Below are 17,499 nucleotides of genomic sequence, written 5' to 3' on the forward strand. Positions count from 1 at the left end.
GGAATGAGCTCTCTGTCCGCTTGAGGACCAAATCCCCTTGCTGTTCCCAAACCGAGAGGCACTGGCAGCCAGAGCTGGACAGGGAATGGGATCAGAGGGGGATATCCTTGGGGTGGTGTAGAAGTGCTTGCCACAGTGAGCAGCACTGTACTGCAAATGCAAAGTGTCACTTAAACCCTGGACATTTTAACAAAAAGAAAATCAGGAACATGTAACACGTCTGTTTTGTAAAGAAACAACCTTCAGGGTTTCCTCTGCTGCAACTTCAAGAAATTCCACAGCTGCTACTGCGTGGGAGGGAGCCCGGGGAGCATTTTTCTCCCCTGCATGAGGCTGATGCTCAGGGCTGGCTGCAGCCCCTGGCTGGGAAGGGCTGTGCTGAGCAGCACATGCTGCAGCCCCCCTGCCTCAGGGGCCCAGAGCCACTTTCCATCCCCTTCCCAGCCAGCCATAAATGTTACAGAATTCTTATAAATCCTTGTGCTTTCCAGAGGGCCTGAGACCTCAGGAGTCCTGTCCCAGAGGCTCCTGGAGCTGCTTGAAGCACTCGGCAAGGGGCAGAGGGGATGTGCCAAGAGTGATTTGCTACTCCTGGAGGTATTTTCTACTCCTAATTAATGCAGTAAAAATGGGTGTCTGCCAAGGAAGTAAAAATATTCCCGCTTTCAAGATCAAGGGCAAGTATGGAAAAAGCAATGCAGACTTTTCTGAACGTCTGCAGACACCGTCTTCTCCTGCCCGGCTTCTGTTGAACACCCATTGTGACCATTGGGAGGTTCCTGCCCTGGCTGTGGCTGCTGGGATAAGCCAGAGCTCAGTGCCCAGCTCCCACTTCTCCTGTGACAGCCCAGCACAGGGACACCCAGAATGTCCAAGGCCAGGCCTGTGACAAGCAGCAGAGTACTGGGGGCCTGGGTCCCTCCCCATGCTGGTCCCAGGATGGAGTGGGAGCACTGGGAAGCAGCAGGTCCTCCTGATGCCCTGTGTCAGACCAGGATAAGGAGCGCTGGGGAGCTGTGTCCCTGCTGGTGCCCCATCCTAGGATGGAGAGGGGAGAACCAGGCTCTTCCAGAGTCCCATCCCAGGATGGAGCGGTGGGGCCCTGGTGTCCTGGTCTCTCCCCATGTTCCATCCAGGCCAGACCTGTGTCTCTCCTGTTGCCCCATCCCAGGCTGGAATGGCAAGAGCTAAGGCGTGCTGGGCCCTCCAGGTGCCTGTCCTAGGATACACTGGGGAGCAGTGTCCCATCCCAGGATGGACAGGAGGAGCTGTGACCCTCGTGGGCAGGCATGGGGAGCACTGGAGGGCACCGTGTCCCTCTGGCGCCCCTCCATCCGGGCTGGAGAAGGGGGTACCAGGGAGCATTGTGTCCTCTCTGTGCCTGTCCCAGGGTGGGGTTGGGAGCACCAGGGAGTCGTGCTTTTCCCTGTGCCCCATTCCATGATGAGGAGCACCGGGGAGCCGTATCCCTTCCCAGTGTCTCATCCAGGGTTGGTGCCTTGCATCTCGGTGCCCCCTTCCAGGGGGAAACGGCCGAGGTCCCGGTCTCTCCCAGGGCTCCGGCCCGGTGGAGTGGTGCGTGGCGGGACGCGGTGCGGAGCGGTGAGCGGAGAAACTGCGCCGGGTGTGGAGAGGGGTGCGGGGCGGTGTGGGACAGGCGGTGTGGGACAGGCGGTGTGGGACAGGCGGTGTGGGACGGGCGGTGAGGGACGGGCAGTGAGGGGCGGTGAGGGGCGGTGAGGGACGGGCAGTGAGGGAGGGGCGGCGCGGTGTGGGACAGGCGGTGCGCGGGGCGCTGAGGGGCGGCGCGGGGCCGTGTGGGACGCGGAGCGCGCGAAGATGGCGGCGGGCAGGCGCGCCCCGCGTACCGGGCTGCTGGAGCTCCGCGGCCCCGGCGGGCAGTGGCTCCGCGTCCTGCTCACCCTGGCCGAGGACGTGCTGGGGGTCAGCCCGGCAGACGGCCCCGGGCCCGGCCCCGAGGCCCCGGCGGCGCAGCTGAACGGCGGCGAGCCGGGCTCCGCCGCGCCCGAGGCGCTCGCCAACATCAGGCGCACCGTGCGCGTCGTCAAGCAGGACGTGGGGGGGCTCGGCATCAGCATCAAAGGTGAGGCCGGGCCCGGGGGTCCCGGGGCGGCGGCGGGAGAGAGGCACCGGCCCCAGGACCTGTTGCTGCTGCTGTCCCGCGGCTCGCTCGGGGCGAACCCCGCGGGGAGCGGGGCTGGGCTCGGGGTCCTCGCATCCCTCAGCCCCAGCTCAGGACGGGGACACGTGGCAGGGACGGGACCCGGACCATTCCCAGCCTACGGAAAGAGCGATGATTTGGGGTGCGGAGTGAACGGCCAGTGCCTGTCCGCCGTGCCCCGGCCGGGGTGAGGGACCCCAGGTTGGTGAGCCGGAGGAGGCTCCCATGTCCCCCCCACCCACGGGTAGAGTGCTGTCTCACGGGCCAAGTGGGGTGCTGGGGGGCACCCCGTTACACGAAAGTTGCCCTTTTGCAGCCAAAAGGAGGGCTGGGCCGGCGTGTCCTTGTCCCACCGCGTTCCTGAGCTGGGAAATGCCCCTTTAAAGCTGTCAGCAAAACGAAGGGAGCGATGTAAAGCCCCTGGAGATCTGCCGGCGCTGAGTGGGATGTTGAACCAGCGCACTCGGGCTTGGTGATGTGTGCTCCCGGGAAGCGCGGCAGGGGGAAGCCTCCCTGTGTAATGTCTGTTTTCCCTCCCAAGCTGTCCCGCTCCTTGGTGACTCGCTGAACTTCAGGCTGGAAACTTCTTCGGGCAGGGGTGGTGTTTCTGCCTTTTTGCCTGCCTTTGATTTTCACGCGGCTCCGAGCGTGTTGGAATCTGTGAAACAGGATGTAAAGGGCAGCGGGGAGACAGGGGCAGGGCTGTCACGGAGCGTGGCTGTGAAAGGCAGCGGGCTCGGCAGCCCCGGAGGCAGTGACAGGGCAGCTCTCGCCTCCTGACGTGGCTTCTCTCCCAGCTCAGAGGGGACACAGCCGCAGCCTCCGGCTCCCTCTTCAAGTGGGGAGGTTTTGCAATGTGAATGTGCGGATGTAGGAACTGGATCGACACTGCTGGCCGTGTCTGCAGGGTGCCCCAGCCTGCCAGCCCTTTTTTTGGGAAGCACAAACCCCCTTTCGTAACCACCCCTTGGCTGCCAAGTTATTGCTTGCTCTGTGGCTCTCCCAGGAAAGGAGATACTTCCCTTAAAACTTAATTTTTGCAGTGACGTATGTGGAAAAGAAGAAGTTGCCATCAAAACTGGGCAGTGGAAGCTGTTGTGGAGGGTGGGGCAGCCTTGGTAGGGCAGGACATCACTCCTCACCGGGCTGCTGGCATGTCACTGTTCATATGCCAGCCCTGTTTCACAGAGGGACGCTGGGTGCCACCCGGGGCGTGAATGTCCTGCTACGGGATGTGGCTTGGGGCTGGCAGGACAGCGGGGAACCGAGCGAGAGCCGGGCTGGCAGAGGTTCTTAGCCCTGGCAGGGCTCTCGGCACTGGCAGCCGGGCGAGGAGCCGCTGCCGCAGGGACGGAGCAGCCCCCGCCGGGGCCTCTGACAGCTGATAACCGGAGCCTCGCAGGGCTCGGCAGGCGGCTGAGCGAGGAAATGCCTGTGGCAGTGGCTGGGAGCAGCCCGGGGCGGGCAGTGACAGCGGGCTGGGCTCAGCATCTCCCTCTGGGATGAGGATCATCTCTTGGAGACTCCTCGGGACAGGCTGTCCCGGGGCGCAGGGCACAGCGAGCACGGCTGATCCCTGGCTGCCACGGGCAGTGGCTGCTGCATCCCTGCGCCCTGGCACGGAGGCAGCTCAGATCTCCCTGCGGGTTCAAAAGTCAATGTGCAAATTGATCTCCTGAAGCCACTGGGAGTTTGAATAGCATTCTTTTAGTCAGGACAGCGAAGAGCAGCCTGTAAATAAGGCTGCTGTGTGCGCAGGAACACACAGCCAGATTGGCTCACCTCTGCCTGGCTCTTCGGCCTGTCCAAAAACATTCAGCTGTCTTATCTGTTGAGATCATAAAGTCCTTGGAGCCAGGATAGTTGCTCAGCACACATGATTAATAATGCAAATAAAGATACACTTTCCTGCCAAAACCGATGGGGAGATGGCCAGGTTACATGTTCGCTCTGTGAATAATCTGTGACCGCTCTGAGTGGTTTTGGAGCAATCAGTCCATCAGCTGTAGAGCCTCATGGTACTTTGGCTGCTGTGGCTGGTACAGGTGTCCTGTGGGTATCTGGCAGAGTGGGCAGTGGGCTGACCTGGCACAGTGCATTGAGAGCCAGCAGAAAAACTCAGCCTTGCTGGGACCATCTGGTACCAGAGCATCCCCCTCTCGCCCACTCCTCCGAGCATTCCTACAGCCACAACCGCTCCCTGTTTCCTCTGTTTCAAGGTGGCCGAGAGAATAAAATGCCCATCTTGATCTCCAAGATCTTTAAGGGGCTGGCGGCGGATCAGACGGAGGCGCTGTACGTGGGGGACGCCATCCTCGCCGTCAATGGCACCGACCTGTCCGAGGCCACGCACGACGAGGCCGTGCAGGCCTTGAAGAAGACGGGCAAGGAAGTGATCTTGGAAGGTAGGAGACAAGGATGGGATGGAGGCAGAAGGGTCCTCCTCTACTGGGTTGACACAGGGCAGACGTATCATCTGCAGCTGCATTTGCATACTCTTTCAAATGGAAAACAACATATGCAGAGTAATTTATCTGCTCATCCGGAGAGCTGGAGGTAACTGCTGGGATCTCCCTGTCTCCTTCCGGAGAGGGAGGGATGTGTGTGCCAGTGCTCCATGCCCAGAGGCACTGTCTCCCTGCTGTGGGACCTCGGGCAGGCAGCAGTGGGAGGTGTGGGAAAAGTTTCTGGGATATGGGATTCTTTTCATTGCACAGCATCACCCCCACGTCTGCAGTTCCTGGGGCAAGAGAAAATATTTTCTGCTTTTCCCGTGGTTTTAATTTAAACCCACATTCCTGGCTGCTGTAGGTTTATGCCAGTGGGGAGGAGGTGCACTTGCTCCCCATTCCTGCCGAGCACCTTGGGATTTGCTGGGTGGGTTTTGGGCTGGTGGAGGGTGGGCAGGGCCTGCTCAGGAACTACTCATCCAGGGGATGCTGCCTGCCTAGGGGATACCTGGAAGCTGAGCCACTCAGGGATGCAGCCTTCACCACCATGGAGCAGGCTGTTCCCTGGGAACAAGCTCCCCCATGGTACCAGGCAGATGGTCCCTGGTGTCTCCCAGCCCTGAGGGGCACCCTTCTTGGGGTCTGTGTGAGGATAATGGGATGGGACCATGGGAGTCCTGAGAGAGAGACCCCATTCTTCTCTGGTTACCCTTCACATCACATGTGTCCATGTTTGCCCACCCTCTGCCAGCTTGGCCAGGCTGGGATGAGCATCCCAGATCTGTCCCTCACTTCCAACCACTCCCTGGGGTCACCTGGTTTAACAGGGAGGGTCTTGGCACCAAAGACCCTTCCCATATGCCAAAGGGAGGTTTGATTTGGGGACAGTGCTCAGGGCTGTCCCTGGACAAAGCAGTTCTGTGTGCTGTGCTGCCAGCGACCACCGTGGCTCCGACTTTCCTGTGCCTTCCCCACATTGTCTCAGCGCCAGATTTTCATTTTTAGCTTTGCTCAGCCCTTTCTGCTGTGGCTTCCTCCTCTCCTGGGAGTCTCAGGACCACAGTTCAGCCAGAGGAATGTGCTGCTCTGCACAGCTGCTGGGAGTAGATAGGGTTGGTGGTGGGGTGGTTTTGTTGGTTTTTTCTGACCAAATTGAAATACAAGAGCTTCTTTCTTTGTGAGTCTGCAAAATTCCTGCCTGGAGCCGCTGCTCTTGGACCACCCTCCCTCTGTTATTTTCTGTTCATCCTTTAGCGTGGGTTTCCTTTCTGCCAGAGCTCCTGCCAGAGGTGGAGAGGAGCTGCCCTTTTTGGACAGAGCAATTTCTCTCGATAGACCCTTCCTTCTCCTCCATCCCCTGGGATCCAGGTCCCCCTCCTGGGAGGCAGCTGCAGGCAGGGCCTTTGCTGTAGCTTGCTGAGCTCAGGTATGACCTACTGGGCTTCTTAATTAATTGAAATTCCCAGTAGGTACCCTTGGGAGGAGACTGGAGCTGTGCTGGGCTCCCACTACAGCAGTCTGGAGCTCTGGGATGAGTTTGTATCTGATGTTGCTGTTGTATCTGATGTTTGATCTGTCCAGCCAGAGCAGAGAAGGAATCTCTGCTTTTCATCTGATCACTGATGCCAGTGATAAATGTGGTACATCTCCATCCTCTCCCTGTTTTTGGGTTTGCTGGCACAGTGCAGCTCTGCCATGGGGGCTGTGGGGCTGGCACTGTGCCATGGTCAGGCTGTCACTGCCCTGTGGAGGTGCTGGCCTGCCTTGTACCTGCCACCCCAGTGGTCCGCCAGGAGCTGGGAGAGGTGGCAGGGGGTGGCCTTAAAGTGCCTGAAGGGTGTTAAACTGTGAGGGATCTCTGTTGCCTTCTCCTGCTTAGGGAAGGCAGAGCTTAAAAAAGAGCACCTTAACATTACTTAGACACTTTCTGGTCCCTGCACGGTGCCAGGTGTCGCTCCAACTTTCCTTATGGTGCTCTGAGTGCTAAACCAGACTATTTGGCACAGCCAGTGTCTGTTCACTCCTTGCTGCTCCTGGCTGCAGTCATTCCTGAGATTCAGAGTTTAGGAGTGGTTTGCAGGTGGCATTTCAACAGGTAACAAAACTGGGAGAGCTGGCACCTCCTCACAGGGCAGTGAGCTGGGTTGAGACTCCCCAGAGTGGCAGAGCTGGGGGTGATGTGTTTTAATGTGAGTATCAGCAGTGGCTCCACGTGCCAGATTTCACCCTGGGCTGCTCAGCTTGGCTTCAGGCTCCTGGGTGTCATTGCTGCCCAGGCGTGAGGACATGCAGATATCTCTCCGTGTGTCCTGCCAAGATTTCTGTTGGATGTGCCAAACTACTCTCTTGGTATTTGCAGGAGGAGTTGGACTGTATTTATATTACATTGTTATTTCGGGGAAAGTTGCTCTCCCTTGCCTTATTTTCCCCCTGGTTTTTTTCCTTATTTTCATTGCTTGGAATCCAGAGACTTTCTGTGGCAGGGGGAAGGCTGATAAACATCCTTCCAGCTGCTCTGGGAAGGGTTCTGGGGACAGGAGTGGTTTTCCTGGTGAGGCCCCTGTGCTGTATTGTCATGGAGGGAGAATGGGGAGCAGTGGGGAGGAGGAGTTGGGTAGCTGTGGGCATCTCACATCCATGAGTTATTTGCCATAGGGCTGCTCCTGGGGCTGCCGCTGCTCTTTAGGATTTGCTTGGCCAGGTAATTGCTTGGAAGTTTGAAATTCAGAAAAATGGGTGCTGGGAGAGAGTGGGGCTGGGGATTCTCTGGAGTGCTGCTTGCCATAACCGTGGGAAGGAAGGCTTTGGATCTGCCCCGGGGATGATGCCAAGAGCAGATGGATGGGGCACATCTGCCACCTCCACACCTCGCTGCTCTGAAGCTTTGCTTTCCCTAGGGAGTTTCCTGGGTTTGTTTCTTCTCCCTGGAAACACAGAGGGTTGTCCCATGATCTGCCTGCTGACAGTGCAGTACAGGGGAATGTTTAGCAGAGAGCTGAGGCATGGAATGTGGCACTGAGTGCTGGGGCAGGATCCTGGGGCAGGAGGGACAGCAGTGGTGCCTCACCCTGCAGCATCCCATGGCATCTTCCTCCTGGGGTGGAGGGACTTGGGCTGAGGCAGCTGGGACAGGAGCTGCTGTCATGTTCATGCCTGGAGCCAGGGGCAGGGCGTGGGTGGGGTGCTGGGACTGCGTTGACCATTTTGGAAGCACATCAGAGCATCGGGTTGGAGCTGGCAGGTCCTTTCAGGGTGTCTCTTTGGGATGTGTGCTTGCTCAGCCCCCAGTTTAACATGCCAATTTTGTGTCATTAATCCTGAGGCAGGGAGGGACCCGCTGGAGGTGGGATTAGCATCTCTAGGGCCAGCACTCGATTTCCAGGAGCTCTCTGGAAGGTTTCCTCATGTAGTGGCCTTGCTGAGCTGTCTAGATGCTGCTGGGAAGATTTTGGCAGGAGAAACAGCAGCACCCATCCTACTCTTGACCAGAAATGGAGTCTGAAACCTCTTTAAATCCACACTGTGATCTGCAGGCTGAAGCAGAGTGTGCTGGTGACCCAAGCAGTGGGAGGGTGTTGTTGAACCTGCTGTGGGTGTCCACGTCTGTTTTCCTGCCCGGAGGAAGCATTGTGGCTCCTCAGTGAAGCTTTGCAGGTCAGGCTTGGCTCTGAGCAGTGCTGAGCCGTGGGGATGCCTGGGGCAGGTTGTGCTGACTCAGGATCCAGGAGTGTTGGTTTGTGATTGTCCTTGTGAGGGATAGGATAATGGAGAGGGAGAATTTCTACCCAAGAAGTAAAACCAAGGAAGTTTGATGGTTCTGTCCCTTTCTGGCATGCTGGGGAGAAAAAAAAAAACAGTTGCAACACAGAGGCAGATCCATGGTTAAATATGTCCTGGTGCAATTTACTCCAGGGTTCAGGACACATGGGATGCTCCAGTGACTGGGAGCCCCTGTCCCACCACCTGGCCCCTGGAGAGGCACTGTCCTGGCATGGGACAGGTGGCCACACACCCAGAGACTTCTGCTGTTCCCCAGTTAGTGCAAAGCCCTGAGCAGTTAAAGGTCCTGTTTGTCCTCTGTCCTCTGTTCTGGAGAGGATCAGTGGGACAGGCTCTTTCCCTGGAGAGCCCACGTGGCTTAAGAGGCCATGTGGATCAGCCCAGCAGCCACCGAGGGCTGTGTGCCTGCTGTAGGTGGCTTTAAGCCAACAGCAGCCAGGCACTGTTGCTGCCCAGTGGCTTTTGGAGGGTGCAGGCTGCCAGGGAGCAGGCAGGAGCCCCCCACTGCAAGGTGCTAATTGGAAAGAAAAGTTAGAGAATTACAGTTACCACTAGCAGACGTGATGCATGATATGGTCTGAGTTGTCTCTAATGCAATGGACGTAATTAATTAATCCATTCAACACCAACTGCAGTGAAGGGACTGGTAGAAATGTAAGTTAGCCCGCTGAGAAGCCAGTGCTGGGGTCACTGGAGGGGACAGCAGCTCCCATGGGATGGTGACCTGGCTTTGGCCGGGGAGCACCGCAGGTTCCAGCACCTCCCACCCCCCGTGCTGCCTCAGGAACCCCTGTGCTTCCCGACCAGCCTGAAACGCTCCTTTAAGCCACGTACTCGAGACACACACCCAGCCTGTTGCCTCATTCCCCGTGCCCTGTCCCGGACTGGGCACTGCTCCTGTCCTCTGCGGCTCCCTCGGGACGTGACCCCGCCACCGCCAGCTAATGCCGGTGACGTCCCCCGCGTGCCCGGGGAGCCAGGGGCTGGCGCAGGGACACCGCTCGGGTTTCAGCGGTTCAATGGCATCTTTCTGAACTCCAATTAGTTCCCAGGCACCGGGATAATGGCAGGTCCCCGCTGCCAAGATTAATGGCTCGGATGCCTGCGGGAACGTGGCTATTTTTGTAACGGGAGGCGCAGGGCACGAGGCTGGTGGCCCCCCGCCGCCGCCTTGGCCCCGGGGCCACCGCGGGGTGACCCGGCCCACGTGGCACAGCACCGTGGCCATTTATAGCCGTGTCCCGCAGAGCAGCACCGGGCTCTGGCTCCCCGCAGCTCCTGCCGGGCTGTCACCATTTAGGCTTTTAGGGAGCTCACTGGGATAGCAATGAAAGGGGAGAGCACAGATTAGGCTGAGTTGGAAGGGACCCGACAGGATCATCCAGTCCCAGCCTGGCCTTGCACAGACACCCCAACAATCCCACTCTGTGCATCCGTGAGAGTGTTGTTCAAACATTCCTGGAGCTCTGGCAGCCTCAGGGCTGTTACCTTGGGGGAAGATGGGTGGAAGATGGATGGTGGTGGCCAGGTGAAGTTTGGGAGTGGGTGGCTCTGTGTGCAGACTCCTTCCTGGTGGGAAAAGGGCTCCTTTCTGGCAGCACATCAGGCTCCTGTGGCTTGGCTGCAGCAATGGAGTTGGGCCCGTCCAACCTCCTACAAGTGTTGGCTGCAAAGCCAAGCTTGTGTCCCCCATCCTGCCACTCACTCCGCTGGCTTGGGCCTGAAGAGGAACCAGCCAGGGTGGCTGGGCACATGGCTGCAGGCATGTGTGTGTCCTGTGGTGTTTTCCTAAGGGCCTCCAAAGGGAAACCCTTCCCTGGAGTCAGTAGCTGGTCCCTCACTGCTCCAGGGCACGACCAGGACTGGCATCCCGCCTGCTCAGCCAGAGTTTTTCAGCCAGCATTGCCAAACTCATTTTCAGGATGTGGCTATGGGGCCCCATCAATTTGTGGTGCCTCTCATCTCCTTCCCCCAAACCTCTGGAGCCGGCTGCCATCCCAGCGTGGCTCTGAGGCCTCTGGCTCTGGAGCCAGGCTGCTGGGGACTGATTTCTTGTCCCTGGTTTGAGGCTCACAGGGCAGGGCTGTGCAAGAGGAGAGCACGCTCTCCAAGGCTTTTCCTGGGGCCAAGCCAGGGTATTTGAGGGCTGTTCCTCAGCTGGCAGCAGGACTGGCTGTACCAGCACAGTTTGGACTGTGTAGTTTTGGCCTGGGACTCTTTCCCATTCCCCACCCCTGGCTGTGTGTGCTGCCCCAGGCTACTGCTCAGGCCTGGCTCTGTGAACTGATCTGGATTAAAGGGAAAGAAAAAGGGGGAAAGGCCATTTTTATCCCTCTTGCAGCGCTCCCCAGGCAGGGATGGTGAGGTGAGGTACTGGGAGGGTTCAAGGTGTCATGTGAGGGTGGGGAGGCCCTGGCACAGGGTGCCCAGAGAAGCTGTGGCTGCCCCTGGATCCCTGGCAGTGTCCAGGGCCAGGCTGGACAGGGCTTGGAGCAGCCTGGGACAGTCGAAATTGTCCCTGCGCAGGGCAGGAGATGGATTGAGATGGGCTTTAAGGCCCTTCCAACCCAAACCATTTTGTGATTCTGTGATAAGCAATGCTCTTCTGTTCCTAAAGCAATTGCTCTTATCACCGAGGCCACAGCCTCCCATAATTGTCTCTACCAGTAGGGCCCTTGCCATTCCTGGGGTTAGTGTACAAACCCTCAATCCTCCCAAGAGCCACACAATGCTCCATCCCCCTGCACCATGCAGGAAACCCCTCTGACATCTGCACAGATCTTCTTCCCCTTATGCTCTACAAGCTCTGGCATGAATGTGCCAGCATGAAGATCCCTGTAATGCTGCTTGAATTCCCAAGAAAATGGAATGAGGGGGTTGGAATGGGATTATTTAAGGTCCCTTCCAATCCAAACCATTCTGGGATTCTGTGTCACTCCCTGTGTGACCTCACCCACCAGTGCCAGCCCTGCACCCGCAGCAGCCACGGGTAGCTAATGGAGGGTTCACCAGCTGATGCAGGCAGAGTGCAGGGGTTTCAGCAGGGTAGGATGAGGCTGCCCTGGCCTGTGCCATGTCCTCAGTGGGTGCTGCCTTTCTTCCAGTAAAGTACATGAAGGAGATCTCGCCCTACTTCAAGAACTCCTCGGCGGGGGCGACGGTGAGCTGGGACCCCTCCCCTGCTGCCCAGCAGAAGCGATCATCCCCGCTGCTGCCCCCTCGGGAGCTCCGCGAGAGCCGGAGTGTCCCTCTGAAGATGTGCTACGTGTCCCGCAAGTGCCTCCCCATCGACCCGGAGCACAGGTCAGCGTGTGGCGCCGACGATGGCACCGCGGTGCCCCGGGGAGGCGGGGGCGGGCAGGGACTCACGGGGGCTGTGTCCCTGCAGGTACCTGGAGGTGTGCTCGGCGGACGGGCGCGTTGCCCTTTTCCTGCGGGCGAAGGACGAGGCCACGGCGCAGTCGTGGCTCGGCGCCATCCAGGCCAACGCGGCCGCGCTGCTGCCACGGGTGAAGGAGGAGCTGCGGGCACAGCTGGCGGGGGCTGGCACGGTGGCCGGACGGGACGTGAAGCACGTGGGCTGGCTGACTGAGCAGGTATCCCCCGGTCCCCCGCCACCCCGTGCCACCGTGCTGCCGGTGGCCCTGACCCGGGCCCTTTGCAGCTCCCCAGCGCCGGCACCAGGAACCTCCTGGCCGTGCTCACAGAGAAGGAGCTGCTGCTGTACGGGAGCCTGCCACAGAGCCGGGACGCCCTGGGCAAGCCAACGCACAGCTACCCCCTCATTGCCACCAGGTAGGGGCCAGCCGCTCAGTGCCCTCCTGGTAAAGGATAGGGTGGTGGCAGTCCCTGGGGGCAGTGGTAGGGTCTGGGAGCCAGGACAGAAGTCAGGGCTGGTGTCAGACCCCCTAAAGCGGTGACCATGAGCAGGGACCAGTGACCCCAGTCAAGGGCTGGGGGTCATGACAGAACTCCAGGGTGGTGGCAGGGGCTGGTGGTGGTGGCAGAGGCGTTTGAAGTGATGGTAGAGTCCAGGGGTGGTGGCAGGGCAGTGGGGATGGTGACCGTGTCCAAGGTGACCGGCAGAGTCTCGGGCATAGTGCGGGGGCTTAGGGCGCGGTGACAGTGTCCGGGGGCAGTGTGAGGGCAGCGGGCACAGCGGTACTGAGTCGCGGGGATGGGACGGGGGTTTCGGGCGGTGTCGGGGCGGGTTTTCAGGGCGGGTGTTGAGGGAGGGATTCGGGGCGGGGTTTAGGGCCGTGGGGCGGGGTCTCGGGGCGGGGCTTTGGGGCGGGAGCGGCTCCAGCGCGGGCGCTGCCGGGCTTCATTCGCGGGGCTGCAGCGCCCCCTGGCGGCCCCGCCGCGCGATCGCCGCGGAGCGCAGCGGGGTGAGACACTGGGGCCGTGCGGGCTGCGGGGATACGGGGCTGTGCTGGGGCTGTGCTTGGGCTGTGCTGGGGCCATGGGGAATGCGGGGCTGTGCTGGGACCGTGCTGGGGCCGTGGGGAATGCGGGGCTGTGCGGCGGGAATGCGGGATGCGGGGTTGTGCTGGGACTGGGTGGACTGCGGGGCAGTGCTGGGGCTGTGCCGGGGCCATGCGGGGCAGTGCTGGGGCTGTGCTGGGGCTGTGCTGGGGCTGTGCGGGACGTGAGGCGAGGTTTGAGCTGTGTGAGGAGCGCGGCTGAGGTGCGGTGCTGAGGCGGTGCTGATGGGCAGTGCGCGGTGCTGGATGTTGCGGTGTGTGGTGCCGGGGCAGTGCAGGCGGCGGTGCTGGATGTTGCGGTGTGTGGTGCCGGGGCAGTGCAGGCGGCGGTGCTGGATGTTGCGGTGTGTGGTGCCGGGGCAGTGCAGGCGGCGGTGCTGGATGTTGCGGTGTGTGGTGCCGGGGCAGTGCAGGCGGCGGTGCTGGATGTTGCGGTGTGTGGTGCCGGGGCAGTGCAGGCGGCGGTGCTGGGGCGGTGCTGGGATGTTGCGGTGCAGAGGTGCAGCGCTCGGGCGGTGCAGCACTGGGGTGGTGCGGGGTGAGATGCAGGGTGCGGTGCCGCGGCGGTGCCGGGGCCGTGCGGGGCGCGGTGCTGAGCGCCGGCCGTGCCGCAGGTTGGTGCACTCGGGGCCCGCCAAGGGCTCGGCGCTGTACGAGGCCGAGCGCTCCTTCGCGCTGCGCGCCGGCGGCCGCCTGGGTGTGCAGACCCATCTCTTCAGCCTGGAGAGCCCCCGAGAGCTCGCCCTGTGGACGCGCCTGCTGGTGGACGGCACCCACGGCGCCGCCGAGCTGGCCCAGGAGGTCTCGGCAGGTCAGCGGGGGCCCGGGGGGAGCTGGAGGGGCAGCGGGACCCCCGGCTCACCCCGTTCTCATCCCCATCCTCAGCCTGCACGTGGAAGGGGCAGGACTGCACCCTGACCGTCCACATCGACAAGGGCTTCACCATCTCCACCAGTGAGCCTGGGCTCAGCAGGACCATCCTGCTCCAGCAGCCCTTCGAGAAGCTGCAGATGTCCTCGGATGATGGCACCAAGATGCTCTACCTGGATTTTGGTGGGCCGGAGGGAGAGATTGTGAGTTGGCTTCACCTTCAGCAGCCCCACCCACACCCGTCTGCCCACCCCAGCCAGGGTGCACAGCCCTTCCCAGGGCCCCAGTAAAGCTGTGGTGGGTGTGGGGAGCTCCGGGTGGACCCTGGCTGCTGCAGAAACAGCCCTCCCCATTGCAGACATCCCTCTTTTCCTTTTTTGCAGCAATTGGACCTTCACTCCTGCCCTAAGACCATCGTCTTCATCATCCACTCCTTCCTGTCGGCCAAGGTGACCCGGCTGGGGCTGCTGGCGTGATGAGAGAGCTCAGCACTGGCCGGAGCAGCCCAAGCCCCCGGCCCATCTATGCACCTCCCTCCTGGCCAAACCCAGCCCTGAGCCATCCCAAGGAGACTGCAGCCCCATGGGATCACGTCGCCCCCACCAAGGAAAAGCACCATCAGCCAGGAAAAACCCCTCTGGGGTGTTTGGGGGCAGCAGTGGGGTGAAACCGCTCTTGGATGGCAGCACCAGGACTTCTCTGGTGTCTTCTTCCCCTCCTTCCTCGGTGGCTGGAGAGGCCTGTTGGGAACCCACAAGTGGACACATGGCCATCACCCCAGTGCCTTGAGAGATGATATTTTCTGTACAAAGAACCCATTTGTATCCATGTTTTATATTTATATTGCCCACTTCCAAACACTGATGTGGCAGCTTTCCACACCTGGGTTGGACCCCTTGGAGAGTCCCAGGCCCTGCAGCACGAGGACCTGTGTCTGTTTTCCAGACAGGCAGCCCAGGGGTTGGAGGCCAAACCAGCTCTAAAGTGCTTAAGGGACAGGAACTGCAAGATCAGCTGTAATTGCCAAATGTTTCCATATTGTATGGAATGATAGGAACCACTTTTCTATGTTGGAGTTGGATGGTTCGTTTGGTTTTGTGCACTCTGGGGTCACTTTATTTCTTGGTTTGGGGGGAGGGTTGTCAGATGGCTGCTGCAGAATGACTTCTTTTATGAACCAAAAGATTCTGCATGAAAATGCCTTTTTGGGGGGTTAAATAAACTTTGCATTGAAGGTCACAACCAGCAGGAGCCAAGATCTCTCTCCTGGTTTCACTTGGAGAAGTTGAAAGTCAGTTTGTGGGTAGTGCCTGGGCTGGGCCTTGGGGTGTTTTCCACCAGGGGAAGAAGGGCTTTTCCTGGAGGCTGCTGTGAGCTGGTGGTGCTGGGGACACTGTGAGGGCTTCAGGTGGGGACAGAAAGTCTTCAAAGTGTCCAACACTGTGCCACTGGGGGTAGCAGAGAGGGACAAGCTGATGCCAGCACCAGCTTTGGTGATATCAGATGGGTTTGGATTTCCTGAACTTTAATATGCTCAGACGAGTGTTGGCATCGTTTCCAAACTCAAGAAATTTGTGGTTTGTTTTTTATATTTTTCCAGTAAAAACAGCTGCCTGGCTGAGCAGCAGCAGAGGCTTGGAAAGTTGTTGGGACAACAGGAAAGGGCTCTGTTTGCATCACTGCAGTGCCAAGTTCTGGGTTTACCTTCTCCTTTTGGATTTGCTCTGTCCATGGGGGCACCTGGAGTCTCCCAGGAAAGCCATTAGCCAGGGACTAAAACACTCAGGCCACAGGCAGAGAAACAACTGATTAGCAGCAAAATAATACCAGAGAAGCTGTGGCTGTCCCTGGATCCCTGGCAGTGTCCAAGGCCAGGTTGGATGGAGCTTGGAGCAACCTGGGATAGTGGAAGATGTCCCTGCCCATGGCAGGGGGTGGGGTGAGCTGGGCTTTAAGGTCCCTTCCAACCCAGACCTCTGATTCTGTGATTTTTAATGATGTCATGTATCCTGCTGCCCCATGATGAGGGGAGCCTTGAGGGAGGTATTGGGATGACACACGTGCTTTTGCCATGTGCTGAACTGCTCCCCAGGACAGGGACCCTGATGTTGTGGCAGCCTTTGAGGTGCAGGGGGAGAAGTTGCAAAAAGAGGAAGGAAATCCATAGAAATTGTGAGCAACAAGGGCAGCGAGATGTGGGTGGTGTGGGCAGGGAGGAACTTCAGAACCACAGGTTTGAGTTGGAAGGAACCTTAAAGCCCTTCTGTCCATGGGGAGGGACACTTTGCACTGTCCCAAACTGCTCCTAGCCACATCCAGCCTGGCCTTGGACACTCGCAGGGATCCAGGGGCAGCCACAGCTTCTCTGGGCACCCTGTGCCAGGACCTCACCTCCTTCCCAGGGGAGAAGCAGCACAGTAAGAGTTTATTTGGTGTAAGAAGTAGTTCCTATGGGGTACATCAGCACTCAGCTGCACAGCTCCTGGCAGGACAGGGTGGTGGAGAGGAAGGGGGTGTCCTGTTCCTCCCAGCACAGCCCCATCTTTTCCCCCAGGAAAAGGTTCCTGGCAGCAGGAATCTTTTATGATGAGCAAGCTTTTACTTTTTATTGCACATAACTGTCAGATTTCCAGGAGACCTCGCAAAATGGATTTGCAAAAGAAAAAAAAGAGATCCCCTCCGCCCCCATTCCTAACTGTTAAATCAATACAACAAGTAATTTAGAAACAGATGGTGTATTTTTCTATGATCAAAAGCATGTCAGCACAAGGAAACACATTATTACTGCAATTTACCTTCCTCCTCTTGCCCTGCAGCCATTACTCTTTGGGGTTCATTGCAATAGAAGAGGGAATCACTCCCAATCCAGAGCAGATTTCCTATTAATCTTATAGACCACAAACTGCTTTGACTTTCTCAGCAGTGCTGCTCCATGCCTGAGCTGGGGAGGAATTAGCTCAGTTTGGAGTTGGATATTTATTTTCTTGCCTTTCTTTGCATTTGGTGATGGTACGTGGATTTTTCCCCTTCTACATTTTATGGTGGTTTCTCAGCCTCTTCACCTTTCTGGCACCATGCGTCACTTAACAGGATCTTTTCCCCAGGGATGCTCCTGCAAAGGGGCCTGTGAATAAGATGATTCCCTCACATAATGAGGGTCTGGAGCACCAGGAGAGGCTCAGGGAGCTGGGGGAGGCTCAGCCTGGACAAAAAGGATGCTCAGGTAGCTGGAGATTCCCCCCAAAGCCCAGCAGGATCTTGGATTCCTGGGAGGATGTCTGTGGAGGTGCTGTGAGCACCCTGCCTGGTTATTTTCCAGGCTGGTGCCATAAAATCGAGGCCAGTGCTCATCACAGACCCCAGACTCCTGGGGAAAAAAACATTGCAATTCTTCCCATACACTCTTAGTTTTCCTAACATTTCCAATGCTAATTGATGTAAATGTCCAGAAATATTCAGACATCTGGAATCACTGAATTTCTCTGCCCAGGGGAGATTTTGGAGTTGGCAGCAGGGACTGGATCCCAGTGCAGGATGGCATCTGTATGGAGTGATGAATATTCCTGCTTGGGACCACCACCCTGTTCCCTGGAGAGGAATAGAAGCTCCTGAGGGTTTTATTCTGCCAGACAGATGGACTAATATTTTTAAAAGCAGCTTTAAAATAAATATAATGAACTCTGCTTACAGAGCTGGAATGATGGGAATGGGCTCAGGTTAAAGCAGATTTCCT

At 58.5% G+C, this 17,499-nt stretch overlaps 1 protein-coding gene across 1 annotated transcript; it reads left to right on the forward strand.

Annotated features, from left to right (window-relative positions):
- The first annotated feature begins 1,824 nt into the window (after nucleotides 1–1,824).
- On the forward strand, nucleotides 1,825–15,017 carry SNTA1 (syntrophin alpha 1). Its single transcript, XM_066330553.1, has 8 exons — nucleotides 1,825–2,104; nucleotides 4,402–4,587; nucleotides 11,517–11,715; nucleotides 11,801–12,008; nucleotides 12,077–12,207; nucleotides 13,511–13,707; nucleotides 13,782–13,969; nucleotides 14,150–15,017. The coding sequence occupies exons 1-8, from the start codon at nucleotides 1,840–1,842 to the stop codon at nucleotides 14,240–14,242; spliced, it is 1,467 nt and encodes a 488-aa protein (XP_066186650.1). The 5' UTR covers nucleotides 1,825–1,839; the 3' UTR covers nucleotides 14,243–15,017.
- The last annotated feature ends 2,482 nt before the right edge of the window (nucleotides 15,018–17,499 follow it).

This window comes from Sylvia atricapilla, chromosome 16 (assembly GCF_009819655.1).
Source record: "Sylvia atricapilla isolate bSylAtr1 chromosome 16, bSylAtr1.pri, whole genome shotgun sequence".
NCBI lineage: Eukaryota > Metazoa > Chordata > Aves > Passeriformes > Sylviidae > Sylvia > Sylvia atricapilla.